The sequence below is a fragment of the Malaclemys terrapin genome, chromosome 3, assembly GCF_027887155.1.
Source record: "Malaclemys terrapin pileata isolate rMalTer1 chromosome 3, rMalTer1.hap1, whole genome shotgun sequence".
Classification (NCBI taxonomy): Eukaryota; Metazoa; Chordata; order Testudines; family Emydidae; genus Malaclemys; species Malaclemys terrapin.
This window is the reverse complement of record NC_071507.1, coordinates 41,653,683-41,668,424: the sequence shown is the minus strand read 5'-3', so window position 1 is coordinate 41,668,424 and position 14,742 is coordinate 41,653,683. Positions and strand designations below refer to the sequence as shown.

At 42.8% G+C, this 14,742-nt stretch overlaps 1 protein-coding gene across 6 annotated transcripts in view; it reads right to left on the bottom strand.

Moving 5' to 3' along the window:
• Positions 1 to 14,742, bottom strand: part of HHAT (hedgehog acyltransferase) — a 336,479-nt gene that overhangs the window by 296,112 nt on the left and 25,625 nt on the right. For all 6 annotated transcript variants that reach the window (XM_054021316.1, XM_054021317.1, XM_054021315.1 and 3 more), the window contains 2 exons: positions 6,512 to 6,625; positions 918 to 1,112 (listed from right to left, as the gene is read on the bottom strand). In XM_054021316.1, the coding sequence (XP_053877291.1) occupies positions 918 to 1,112; positions 6,512 to 6,625 (309 nt within the window). The remainder of the gene's footprint in view (positions 1 to 917; positions 1,113 to 6,511; positions 6,626 to 14,742) is intronic.

Here is a 14,742-nt window from a genome sequence, read left to right as displayed (position 1 = left end):
TTGCTCAATTCTTACTATTTGAGTCTACTATCTCAACTAGAATCCCATTCCACCTATTCACCACTCTCTCTGCAAAAGGTCCTCAATTCTTTTTTAATATGTTCCCTCCTGCACCTAATTGTATGACCTTTAGTTCTGGCTTGTTCATCAATCTCCAAAAGGCTATTCAGTCTTGATTTTATAACAATCCTTGACTAGTTTAAGTACTTCACTTGTGTTGCCTTTTAACCTTCTCTCAGGACTAAATAATCCAGATGCTCCTCATATGTAAGACCACTCATTTCATTCATCAATTCAGCTGCTCTTTAGAATCCTTTGGGAGGAAAGGCATCATAAAAAGGTAATTTGAAGATAATGATGACAATAATAAAAGCAAGCAGAGCTGTAGATAAATGGTTTTGAAATCCACAGACAGCAGTTTTAATTAAAATATAGTCAGGTCTTAAAGAAAGTGGGTAAATCAGATTAGTTTGAGCATACACTACAGTTTATTGCATTCAATGATTTCATCTATTGTTTAAAAGAGAACAAGTAAGCTGCAATGGAGAACAAGACTCTTCTGTCTGCCTCACAGTTCTCTTCTCAGTTTACACCAACATGAAACTCTATAGAATAACAAGCTTGTTATGAATCTAGTCATCTTTTAGTACTCAGGGCCACAACACACCATGACAATACATATGAGAGAGAGCTCACTAGAGGGAGTTCTCAGCAAGGTTATTAACATTTCCAAATGAGATGCTACAGTCAAAGGCTGTACCAACACCTACTGCACCTTAGCACCTAGAAAGTTCTTTTGAGCCCATCTTTGCCTCGGCAAAACTAAAAGTGATTCTGCTGATAAGGGTTTTGCAATAAAATGCTGTCCACGATCATGATAAATAAATACCATACTTTGATCACACTAAAAAAATTACCTTTGCTTCTTCCACGGCTGGTACGCGCAAAGTTGTTAACAAAAGTAGTGAGCACAGCCATGTCAGGACTGCTGTCTGAAACTGAGCCACGGAAAATGAAATGGCTATATGTAGCAAAATCACTGTCAAGCCATTGATTCCTAATAGAAACCAGCAGGCCACCATCCCATATGCCATAAGACACCAGGGTTTGTACTGGAAGAAAAGGAGAGAGGGGGACTTTCAATTTAAAATAATAGAAGTAAAAATTATTAATCAACCCCCCAAAACATGACATTTATCTTAACAAAACCGTATGTTTTTAATGGCAAAAATAAATAGACACAAAATACCAACCTGAGAACAGTACTGATATTACAAAAAGTAATATAACTTTAGTTTTAAAAATGCCTAATGATCTAAATATCAGTTGTGAAATACAAGGACTCCCTGGAACCAGAGGTTTAAATTCTGATAGGATCAATTAATCGCTTCTTTCTTCAAGTTAGAGAATTTGAGCTCCACGCAGTTTTTTCTGTGAGGGCCTTTCAGATGAGAAGTTAACATTGAAGCATTCTCTGCTCTGCATGGACATTAAAGATCATTTGGCACTATTTATATGCTTAGAGGAATTGCCCCGGTGTCCCTGCCCACATTTCTTTCCCCTCATTGTTTTATAGTGTGCTATGTGCAGGTGAGCAGTCCCACTGCCACCTCCCACCCAACAGATTGATTCTTGTATATAACTCTTTGCCTCCACCATTTGCTACTATCAAAAATAGTCAAAGAAGAGAGTTGGAAACAGCTCCTTCAGGAGCCAATCAGTGTTGCGCTGTGCATCAGCCATGGGACAGCTAGAGAAAAGCAAGAGTTGCTTTCTCCTCCACCAAGGACTAAGGCAGGAGTGCTGGAACTAGAGGTACAGCAGCACCCCCAGTCTTGAAGTGGTTTCCATAATATACAGAGTTTACAGTTTTTTTCAATGGCTCTCACCACCCCCACTATAAAAACTGTTCCAACACTACTATGAGGCCTGCCAGCCTAGGAAACTAGGGAACCAAACTTGCATCTGTGCAAACACAGACCACTAGGCCCAGCGCTTTCCTCCCAGAGAAAATCCAATGGAAGGAGCAGGCTTTTCTTGAAGCTCTGCATGTTCTCACAGTTTTGCCCCTTATCCTCCCCTTTAACAGGAGGGATGTGTATCCTTATGGAATGGGGAGGGCATGTGACTAGCAAGCCTCACAGATCCCTGCTACGCCTCACGGCTAAATGAAGAGCAATTACCACTCTAAATCTCTCTAAAAAGCAGTGTTAATTTTTAATTACATTCAGACCACTCTCCCCTCCACACCCCCTTTTCACTGTTAATGGCACCAAATATTGTTTGCTTAATTATTTCACTAGGATTTTATTTTAACTTATTTGTGTAACACCAGGAGCACTTCACTGAGGGCACTTTCTAACTACAATTATTATATGCCCTATTGTACCTATCTATAGACTTTTCTGTATGCAGATAGCTAGGCAGATATACATAAATGTGTGTGCATTTAAATCTGTTCGGTGTGTTTACAATCAATGCAAAACACTGTATTAGTATGTTAGGATTGTGAATTTAAATGCACAGGAAATTGGCAGACCAGGAAACCTACAATAAGAAACTTTTGGTTTTGTTAGCTAAAATTTAATCAGCTTCAAAGGTTCTAAGACAATTTGCACATGCACTCTCACAGTGCATTGTTGAATGGGTTTATATTAAAACACATCGGTATAGCATCAGTGCTTAACCTCTTCAGGGCAAGGTTCACATCCACCTATAAACACACACATACAACACTTAGCGCAACACTGCTCCCATCCTGACCGGGGTCTCTCTGTGTTACCATAATACAAATAATAATCATAATAATAAAGTTTTATTTTTCCATATTATTTGCCTTAAAATATTGAAAAAATTAAATTTGCATGTATTAATGGCAATAAAAATATATTTTTAAAAAGAAATGGCAGTTTAAAATCCTGCAACATAACATAGGAGTTTTATGGATTTTGCTGTGGTCTCTCAGGAGGGTTCCAGGGTTTCTAAGATAAGGACAGTAGTATGTGTAGTAAACATCCAGATTGAGAACATTCTCCTGACATGTTCAGCTTGCATCAGCAGTTCTTTGAAGCTCTTGAAGTTGCTTGTCTGGATGTCTCTGTCTCTCTCTGCCTTTCTTGAAGCAGTGTTTGAGGCTGAAAATAGCATCAACAAGATGCTAAGAAGAAACTACTGAAGTGATTCCAACTGTGAAAAGAACCCTCTTGCTGCTTTTTACATAATTTAACATGATTTAAAATCTAAACAATGCACATAAGCTTATATCATTACTCATTATAAATCTGAACTCAAAAAATGGAGAGAGTCGCACTGAGAATCACTTTAACACAATAGTAGTAGAGACCCCTTTAAAAATTGTAAAAGAAATGTTCTTCTAGTGCATCTAAACGTTGGCTCCTCTGTGAGCATTCAACTCAAATACAGTATGTAGCTTCCTACTAGTGTGACTGCTGAGTGCAACTGTTTTAAATAATTTTTAAATAATTTCTTCCTGCAAAGCGTCACAAGAAAACTGAAGTCCATGTCTCTAGAACAGGACATGACAGTTAAAGAATCACATGACACAAAAGTCCAGTGAACTATTCACAGCAAGACATGGGGCTAATAATTAGAAGTGAACAAATGTGACTGTAAATTAGTTACTCAAATATTCCTTGATTATAATTAGGTTTATGGCTTCTTTTCCATTCTACATTATTAGCATCCATCATATTTACACAAACAAGTTAGCAAATGCATTCCATCCTAGATATTTACGAGGTTAGATCCTCTCTCTCTCTTGTGGACAAACTGAACAAGGGACTAAAACTCGCATATGCTTTCAAAATTATTCCGTCTAATGGAAACACAAGGATTTCCAACCCCATGAATCTGCAGGATGCATGACTAAGGTACCCCACACACCCCAAGATCTTCTGTAACACCTTGCTCTGGTTCCCAAAATCCTAGAAGAAAAGTACTCCCTGCAGATCACCTGCACAGTGGTATTTATCTGAATAAGCCAAGTAGTTACAGTTACACTAGCTAGGATAAAATTACCAGGGCCGTCATTCCGAATGCTGAAGGGCAGAAATTGATCCTCAGCTGCAGACAAAACATCATTTCCCCTTTACATTATTACACAATTAAGTATACTGAAGATATTCTTAAATATTTGACGTGTTGCACTCTCAGAGACAAGATGAATCAATGGCCTATTCAACTGTGATGATTCCTGTGCAGCACATTTTCTTATTATGATTACTACTACTACATTTCCTGCCCTTCACCTGCCATTTTCAAAAGACCAATTCATTACATTCACCTTCTTTTTCTTACATCCGCAGTATCAATGCTTCTAACTTTATTTTCAATTTACAGATCACCCAAGTTCTAAGAAAAAGCTAGCACAAAAAAATGAAAAAAGTGATACAAGGTCACAGGCAGTATCATGACAATATCTCCGCAGGGACTGCCTAGTGTTCCCATGTGTTTCCAATACAGATTCCATGAACCATAACTGCTGGCAGTCAGATCTTCATCCCACCTGAGACAATCTCTTTCGGGACTCAAAGGAGCTTTATAAAACCTCTCAGCTGAAACTGCTGAAATACCTGGTGTTACACATTCTGCACTGCCCCCAAAGCACAAATGTTTGGTGTTCTATAAGGAAAGGTAGCAGTGAAAGAAATTAGATTTTGTCTTTAAAAAAAACAAACAGTCTGCATAATGAAGCAGATTAATAAAAGCAGAACAATAGGGTTATTAAATTATTCTTTTCTGAGATACATGATTATGATTCAACTTCAGATTCAAAGTTCCATGTAATTTCATCTCTGATTAATGCTAAGGAACTATAAACTGGTCCCCTTCCTCTCTCTGTAAACCAAGAATATGTTTTATTAAAGGACACCCCATTTTTACATACTACATTGCTGAAATTATTATAGGCAGGGCTGGTTACGTGACACTTCCCATTATTTGACCCTTGTTTTCAGTTACTTATATTCCTTATTTATCATCTTCTTTATAAAATTATGGGGGCAGGAAGTGAACAAATCCATTATATTGGCTCCAAACTTTGGCAGTCCTTAGGTCATTTCTTGCACTGCCACTAAAAATTGATAGGACCAGCACAACCACTGAGAAGCTTCATACAGCCACTATTTCCCCCCCTTAAATCACCCTACCACAAAAATGTTTCCTTCTTTCCCCCCTCATTTGTGGATTTTCCCTGCAAAATGTCAATGATCCAGAACAGGTATCCAGTCCTGCAAAAGGGCCTGAAATCTCATTCCTATAGGATAGGAACAAGAGTTTCAAAGCAGCTTTCTAATGGTTCTTACTTCTAGCCATGGAAGGACCCAGATATTAGACAATAAAATTGCTAAATTTTTATATATAGCTTAGTCACTTTATAGCTTTATAATCCTCCCTGCCCCCTAAGTTCTGAAAATGTGGGTTTGTGGTACTAAGAGGGGCTAGCTTTGCAGATTGTGGGAGATGAAAAATCTTCCCAGTTGAGCTGTGGTCAGAAAACAGAATTTGTATCCTCCAGAAAAGTCCAATATTTGGTTTTGTCCTGATTCAGGACCACACAAGAAAAGAAAGACATTTTTTGTAGAATGAAATATTCACATGCAAGTGTTGAAATTAAATGTTTTGACACTGTGAAATTAAATATTTAAATTAAATGTCAATTGGATCTGAAACATTCTGAACTGACATTTCACTTTAAAACGACATTTTAAGTTGAAATATCAATTTGAAATTAACTGTTTCTATTTGAATCAACTCCTCAAATAGAAATGGTTCAGTTCAAATAAGCACTTCAAAACAAAGCAAAATGTTTGGATTAAATGCTGCTTTGGAAAAAATAAAAAAAAAAATCATTAAAAAAAATCCAATATTTTCCAGTGTAAAATTTTAGTTTCAACAATTACATTTTCCAATGGAAAAAACATACCTCGGACATCTCTTCTCCACAGCACATACGAGGGGACAGAGTTACACTGTACTGGGTCTGTGGTATAATTGCCCATCCATGTAGAGACATGCTGCTTTTGGCTGTCATGCACCTGCATGATGTGTATCAGGTTTGGTCCCAAATATCGTGCATATCCAAGTCCCCATTATCCAACATCATTTTTGAGTATTCTCACAGGAAAGTATTAAGTCCCTAACTATAGGCCCAGTTCTCTCAACCTTACTCACAATGAGGCGTTGATTTAAACAGGGCTTTGGAGCTGTGCTCTGGCTCCGCTCCAGGCAAAAACCTGCAGCTCCACTGCTCCGGAGCTGCTCCGGGCTCCGCTCCAAAGCTCTGGATTTAAATGGGACTGCTTCCTCATTTGAGTAAAGGTGGCAGAACTGGGTCATAAATAATTATATCTCCTAGATACAATTTCTTGGAATTTTTCATTCTATAGAATATACTTTTCAACAATTTGTAATACAAGTGTTCTGTTTTCCAGGTCTCACAGCTAACTGAAAAAATATAAGGTGCACTCCTGCGAAACACATGCATTCATACCTTTTCCATAAAGAGCCTTGACATCTGTGATACCATTAGATGGCCAAGCAGAAGCCATATTATACGTTCCTTTCCCCATTCCATCCAGAAGCTCCACTCAAAGTCTGTGGGATCCTAGAATACATAGTGAATTAATTGATATGTGTTTCAAAGCTGGGGGGGGGAGTATACTGATGAAACAGCGTGAAAGGTTTGAATAAAACACAAAGGTTTATGATCCAATACCACAGACCATGGTCTGAAGGGAATCTACACACATTGTTACAGTAGAAGGGTCAGATTTTCAGAGGTGATGAGCATCCACAATTCCAAATGATTTCAATTTGTTTAAAATTTGTGGAACCATTTCTATTGGTACATCTTGTAAAACCTAAATCTGAGGCCAAATTTGATTTGACGGTGACCCTTCCCACCAAAGCATCAAAAATTTTCAAACTATAAAACATACGCACAAGCACATAAATACATGTATCATCTCAGCACTGAAAAATGTAGATACAAGTGAGGAAGCACAGGCTCAGCACAGAATAAGATTCCTGATTTTAAGGGCTCTCTCTCTATTCATCAATATTTATTGAACACCAACACGGTATAATCATAATAATGAGATTTCTCCAGGAGGCCTGTCAGGAACAATGTGACAGTCCTTCACACAAGGCTTATCAAATGGAATTTGCAAACTATAGTAGTACGTGGCTGTTCACCAGTATCTGAACACAGGAGGACAATAGTGTGGATTTCAACTATGCAGCAAATAACATGCTTTAAACTAGATTATGTTACTATGCTGACCTTAGTGCAACTGTATACTTTGCAGCTTTGGCTCCATGCCCAGTGCACCAGACAGCAGAACTGAGCTAGCATGAGGAAAGAAGTAATCTGCATGGTAAAAAGGAGGTGCAGATGACTTTCCCCCATTGCAGCAAGGAAGAAAACCAGAGAAGGAATTATAACCAAGTCTGGACTGTTCCTGGGGCAGAACAGCTATGTACCACTCTTACTCATGACAAAACAAAGTATCCAAAGTAACTCATAGCAGCATATTAGCTTTAACTTAATTCAGTTTAATTACTCTGATGATCTTCCAATATTTGAATAATTTTTAATTTTATAAAATGCCTGATTATGGTTTTTACATGCAATTTTGGCTCCTAGCTTCCCACCTAGATCTGATCACAACCAACACTTTTTTGAAACACAGCCTGTTTTCCTAGGTCCTGAGACATGCCCATACTACTGATTGTAGTGTTTCTTGCTGAATTCACCAGCTTCAATGGGACTACTCGGGGTAGTAAGCACTAGATGCTCATACTAAGTGAAGAACGAGAACTTCATAAGGTGGCACAAAGAACAATCTACACAACCTTCTACCCAGACCAAGAAAAGTGCATACAAAATTTTCAATAAACTGAAAGTTCATATGATTCTAAACAACAAACTGCAAAACTTCCGTTATAAGGCTCATCAACCACAAAATATTGCACCAGATCATAGTGACTGTTTTCAGGGACACTCCTGGAATGGCAGTACAAATCACACCAGGATAAACTCCAGATCAATTTCCTGAAACAAAATGCCACTCAAGCTTTTAGCTTCAAAAAATATTGCATAGCTCCTTCCCCACCCTGCAATTAGTTATCCCTGATATTCCATTCTCTCCTCCAACTTTTCCACCATTCTCAATCATAGAACTCAAGCCAGTCAACTAGAGCCAATTCTAATACTTCACATTAACTTTTCAAGGAAGACTGGCTCATTCTTTTTCTCCCTGAATGTTTTGTATTAGCTATTTGAGACCCAGTCCTGCAAGCCATCCCTTTAATTCTGTCTGAAGCAAATATGAGGCCCAGGCTTGACTGGAGTACTGCCAGAGACTCAATTGAAACTGCTAGTATTCCAGAACTACACCCTAGTGACACTCCCATTTTAAACGACCTGCCCTCAGTGTAGGGCTCTCTGTTCTGCCACATTTTGTTAAACACTGTATCATTTCCAGCTTTTGAAGAACATATGTATAAAAACCACTTTGAATATCACATCTCCCCCCACCTGTCCGACCACACATATTTAAAAGACAAAACCTTTCAACAATGGGAAAAAACATAACCTACATCGGGGTTCTCAAACTTTTTCTTTCTGAGGTGCCCCCAACATGCTATAAAAACTCCAGGGCCCAGCAGGGGAGAGAAGGACTCAGGGCTCTAGGCCGGGGGTGGGAGGGGCACTCAGGCATAGGTGTCGTTTGACTTTTATTTTGGGTGGGCAGGGGCCAGCGGGACTCAAGCCAGCTCTGCACAGTGGGGTCCGGGGAAGGAGCACCACCGCCGCCTCTGACTCACCTTAGCAGGCCACCCAGCTTGTCTGGGTTGTGGGGGGGGAGGGGAGCAATCAAAATTATAACTCAAAGGTGGGGGGCTCAGCTCAAAAAGTTTTAAAATAGCTCAAGATGCAGGGTGAGGGGTACCTAAGAGCTGTGTGCAGGTGTGGGGGGGGGGAGCTCAGGGCTGTGTGCAGGTAGGGGTTAGCTCAGAGTGCAGACAGGGGAGTAGTTCAGGGTGCAGGGAGGGGTAGCTAGGGGCTGTGTGCAGGTAGGGGGTAGCTCAGAGTGCAGGCAGGGGAGTAGTTCAGGGTGCAGGGAGGGGGTAGCTAGGGGCTGTGTGCAGGGAGAAGAAGTCACTCACCTTGTGCAGTAACCATGGTTCTTCGAGATGTGTCCCCCGGTGGGTGTTCCACTCCAGGTGTCGGTGCATCCCTGTGCCAGAGATCGGAGATTTCTCGCAGCAGTACTCGGTCAGGGGAAGGGCGCGCACAGGGGTCGTCTCGTGCAGCCGTTGGCACCTCCTGTAGCACACGCTCCCCCAACCGTCCCCTCTATTCCTTCTCTACTCTAGGTACTTGTAGAGCAGTACCCCACCAGAGGTGGTAGGGGTTTGGAGTTATGTATAAGTGTGTGATGAGAGCACTGTAAGGCCAATGATAAGAGTCTGAGACAAGGCCTTGGGTGATAGCATAATGCTTGGCAAAAGTGTGCTCCAATGTCCAGGTTGCAGATCTACAAATATCCATTAAGGGGACATTGTTCAAGAATGCAATCGATGTCGCTATGGCTCGCGTTGAGTGGGATCTGATGCCCAAGGGGGGTTCTTTGTGATGCAGGTGGTAGAAAGTTTGAGTACAGGTAGAGACCCATTTGGAGAGTCTCTGGGTCAATATTATAGAGCCTCTGGCTTGCTCTGTTGTAGAGATGAATAGTCTTGGTGACTTGCAGAATGGTTTAGTTCTGTCCAAGTAGAAGGCTACAGCCCGTATGACATCTAGCATGTGCAATGTTGCTTCTCGAGAGTCATTATGTGGCTTGGGATGGAAGGCAGGTAAGTGTATGGTTTGGTTAATATGAAAATTTGTAGCCACTTTGGGCAAGAATTTTGGGCGAGGACATAACATGATTTTGTCTTTGGTAAATACAGTGTACGGTGGTTCAGCCATCAATGCTCATATTTCGCTGACACGTCTGGCAGACGTGATTGCCACTAGGAATGCGACCTTCATTGACATATGAAGGAGCGAGCAGGTTGCTAGAGGTTCGAAGGGTGGTCTTGCGAGACATTTGAGCACAAGATTGAGATCCTGTGGTGGTGCAGGTTGGTATACTTCTGAGTACATGTTCTGTATACCTGCTAGAAAGCGCCGTGTAATCAGGTGAGCGAATATTGAAGCCCCTTCTATCTGTTCATGGAGGGCCGTAATGGCAGCAAGGTGTTCTTTAATAGAGCTTATGGCTAACCCCATTTCCTTCAGTTCTAGTAGGTAGTCTAGGATCATAGATAGAGGCACCTTGGTCGCGTCCAGCTGTTTTTGCTGACACCAAAGGGAGAATCTTCTCCACTTGTGACGGTAAGTATTTCTCATGGTAAGGCGACAGCTAGTTAGTAATACCTGTTTTACTTTCTCCAAACAGTTCGATTCCCCATGTTGGAACCAGAGAGGAGCCACGCTTTGAGATGGAGTTTCGCTGGGTCAGGCCCTTGTTCTGGGACAGGAGGTCCGTCCGGAAAGGCAGCAGTTGTGGGGCACAGACTGCTAGACATGAGAGGTATGGAAACCAAGTCTGCCTGGGCCATGTGGGGACAATGAGAATGATGTATGCTCTGTTGAGTCATATCTTACGGATGACCCGGGGGATCAGTGGGAAGGTGTACTTGGGTCACGCGTTCCACAGGATGAGGAAGGCATCCCCTAATGATCCTGGTGCCAGGCCTGTCCTGGAGCAAAATAGTGGACATTTGTGATTTGTCACTGAGGTGAAAAGGTCAATTACTGGGTAACCTCATTTTTGGAATATTGTGTTGAGAACACTGTCATGGATTTCCCACTCGTGTTCCTGTGAGACGTGCCTGCTGAGGTTGTCGGCTGTAGTGGTTTGGCACCCTGGTAGGTATGATGCTGTGATGTTTATATTGTTGCAGATGCAGAAGTTCCATATATTCATGGCTTCTCCGCATAGCGAGTGAGACCTGGCTCCTCCTTGGCAATTGATGTAAAACATGCACACCACATTGTCGGTGAGAATAGAGATTGAGAATTCTCGGCATGACTGCAGTTAAGCCTCTCCCGCCTCTCGAGAGATAATGGTGGGAGTTAATTGTAATGGTAAACTGTAGAAACTGTTCCCAAACAGGGAGTTAAGGAGAGAAAAAGTCTTCTTCTTTCTTCTCTTAAGAAAAACCTCTAAGAGAAACTAACAAAACTATGTAACTATGTATAGTCTAAGACTAACTAAACAATGTAACTAAGTATAGACTAAAAGAAGTTCCTATGTAACTTCTAACTTTTTTTTTCCTTTCAGAAAGTATCAAAGAGAGCACTGCCGCGGAGCTCCGTCTGCAGCCGAGGACAGCTGAGAAGGAACTGAGGGGACAAGACGACTCCTGTGCGCGCCCTTCCCCCGACCGAGTACTCCTGCGAGAAATCTCCCATCTCCGGCGCAGGAATGCACCGACACCTAGAGTGGAGCACCCACATGGACACCACTGGAAGAAGAAGGGGATAGCTCAGGGTGAAAGGAGAGGATAGCTAGGGGATGTGTGCAGGGAGGGGATAGCTCATGGTGCAGGGAACCACGGCATGGCACCGCTCCAGCTCCTATGCGCTCCAATGGGAGCTGCAGGGGCGGTGCCTGAGGATGGGCCAGGGTGCAGAGCCACCAGGCTGCGCCTCCGCGTAAGAGCTGGAGATGGGACACGCCACTGCTTCCAGGAGCCGCTTGAGGTAAACGCCGCTCTGATCCTGTACACCCCTGAGCCTCTCCCCATGCCCTAACCTCCTGCTCCAGCCCTGATCCCCTTCCCACTCTCCAAACCCCTCAATCCCAGCCTGGAGCACCCTCCTGCACCCCAAAACTCTCATCCCCAGCCCCACCCCAGAGCCCACACCCCTTCCTACACCCCAACCCCAATTTTGTGAGCATCCATGGCCTGCCATACAATTTCTATTCCCTCATGTGACCCTCAGGCCAAAAAGCTTGCCCGCCCTGGTGTAAAGTCACCACAGGCTCATCCTCCCCCAGATAGTGTTATCTTCAGATCTGCACTAAGATGCAAAAAATCACCTTCATTATTTACAACATAAAGTTCTCTGAAAAACTAGTATTCTTGATAGGGGAAGACTAGCAGCAGAAGCTAGAATTGACCACTGGAGCATACACCTGGCTAAGCCAACCATCCACACCACAGAGTGGGAATGGGGAGCTATCCAAGAGAAAATAACCTCTATGAATTATTGGTTTTACAGATCACTAGTACCATATCAACATGTGACTGGCACGAAGAATTGACTTCAAGTCTCCAGGAATAAATATCTAGGAGCTCATTAAAACTCTGCACCACCTATTCCCTCCTCATGGAGAACTTCAGAGAGGCTAATATAGATGCGGGAGCCTGTCATACGGTCAGCCACCAGCAGCAGAACAGGCATGCCTCCCTCTGGTTCCCCTCCTTCAGAGTCCCCAGTTACTCTACACAAGCTTTCTTGCCTCAATAACACCCCTCCTGGGATCCAGTTTATTAGAAAAACAGTCTAAATGGTCCATGACAGAAGTCCCAAAACATAGTCCATTTATCACCCCAATGCATGCAGTCCTTAAAATCTCAAGATATCTAGTCCCTCAATGCCTTTCATGCCACACTCCATCTTCTGTCTCACCTGGGCTCTCCGTTGGTCCTCTCTAGTCCTTCTGCTAGTCCTTCCAGTTGGAATACAACCCTGCTCTTCTCAGCAGGAACCCCCAACAGCCTCATTGCTGGGAGCTCATCCTCTCCAGGGGAGCATCCCTCACTTCCTCTGGTCTTTTAACCTTTTTGCTCCAGAGAGGCCAAGAGGTAGGCCCTTCCACTGACTCCAGCCCTCCCTGTCCTTCATCAGCTTCAGCTCTGATCTCAGCAGGCAACTCCCTCTGCTGCTGTCTGGCCTTCAGCCCTGGCTCTCGGGCATGAGAAGGTCGGCCAGCAAACCCCTCTGCTGCTGTTCACCTATAGCCTTCCACCAGGAACCACCTAAAGCTTCTTTTAGAGACCTCCTATAGTCTCCTCTTCTCAGGCAGCTCTCACCTGCTCTATGGCCAAGGTGCCATTTTTAAGTCCAAGTGGGGTCAGTGGACCAGACACTATTAAGAGACTCACTGTCCCCCTCTGACGGAGCCAAGCAATGTTTGAAAGAGCTTGTTTTGCAGATAGCCTTATTTCAGCTTTAGGTTCATTTTCCAGGGAACACCCATTCAACACGAGATTCTCTGAAGAAATTTATTTCAACACACTGCACAATCCTTTCTACTAGTCCAGTGGTTTTCAACCTTTTTTCATTGTGGACTACTAAAAAATTTCAAATGGTGGCACAGACCCCTTTGGAAATCTTAGACACAGTGGGCGGACCACCAGAGGTCTGAGGACCACAGGTTGAAAACCACTGTACTAGAAGTAGTCCTGCCAGAAATCTCTCCCCCTGACTATTGTTTAAGATTTCCAGATCTTTCACTGGTCAAGGGTAACAATTTTAAGTCACAAATACAAAATTAATAAAAATACATTTTGGAACAGACTGAGACTTGAGCTAGGTGCATGCACAGAGGAGTAGGAACCCACCTTACATTGTTAAGTGGGTTACCCTGCACTTGGGTCCACCAGACAGGATTAAGCTACGCTCTTGCTTACTCCCTCCCTGGAGCAGCTGGGCAGGGAGGAATAGAGGAGTGGTCAGAAGCTGGGCTTCCTCCCACTCCTCCCTGCCCTGTACAGATCTCTATCTCAGGTTCTTATATGACCCCCCTCACCATAGTACCAGAGCACAGCAGAATCTTTAATATATTTATCCTCACAACACCCCAGAAGAAATATTAACATCCCCATTTTACAGGTGGAAAACCAAAGCTCAGAGAGATCAAGTGACTTGCCCAAGGTCACGCAGAAAGTCTGTGGTGGAGCAGGGACTTGACCCCAGGTCTCCCAACTTGTCAGCTAGTGCCCTAACCACAGGACCATCCTTTCTCTCTGTTCAGGCAGTGAGGCCCTGATCCCTCAATCTGTTCCACACGGGCAAAGCCCAAAGCCTGTTGAGTTCAGTGAGGCTCCATGGAAGCACACAGGTCCCCATGCACAGAACTGTTTGCAAGACTAAGACCTTAGTCCCCAATCCCACAAAAACTTGGCCACGTGGTTTACTTTACACCAGGGGTCGGCAACCTTTCAGAAGTGGTGTGTCGAGTCTTCATTTATTCACTCTAATTTAAGGTTTCGCGTGCCAGTAATACATGTGAACGTTTTTTAGAAGGTCTTTTTCTATAACTCTATAATATATAACTAAACTATTGTATGTAAAGTAAATAAGGTTTTTAAAATGTTTAAGAAGCTTCATTTAAAATTAAATTAAAATGCAGAGCCCCCGGACCTGTGGCCAGGACCCGGGCAGTGTGAGTGCCACTGAAAATCAGCTCGCGTGCCGCCTTTGGCACATGTGCCATAGGTTGCCTACCCCTGCTTTACACCCTATGAGCAGTTCCACTGAATAGTCAATGGGACTATTCAAAAAGCAGAACATTAAGCATGCTTGTCTTTGTGGGATCAGGGCCAGAGTTAGTTTCCTTGTGTATGTAGGTCACAGAAGCAGGGGAAAGAAAGTCATCAAAAATACTAAGAAAATGTGAGCATAAAACCACAGTAATAGACTGGGGCACTGAGGTG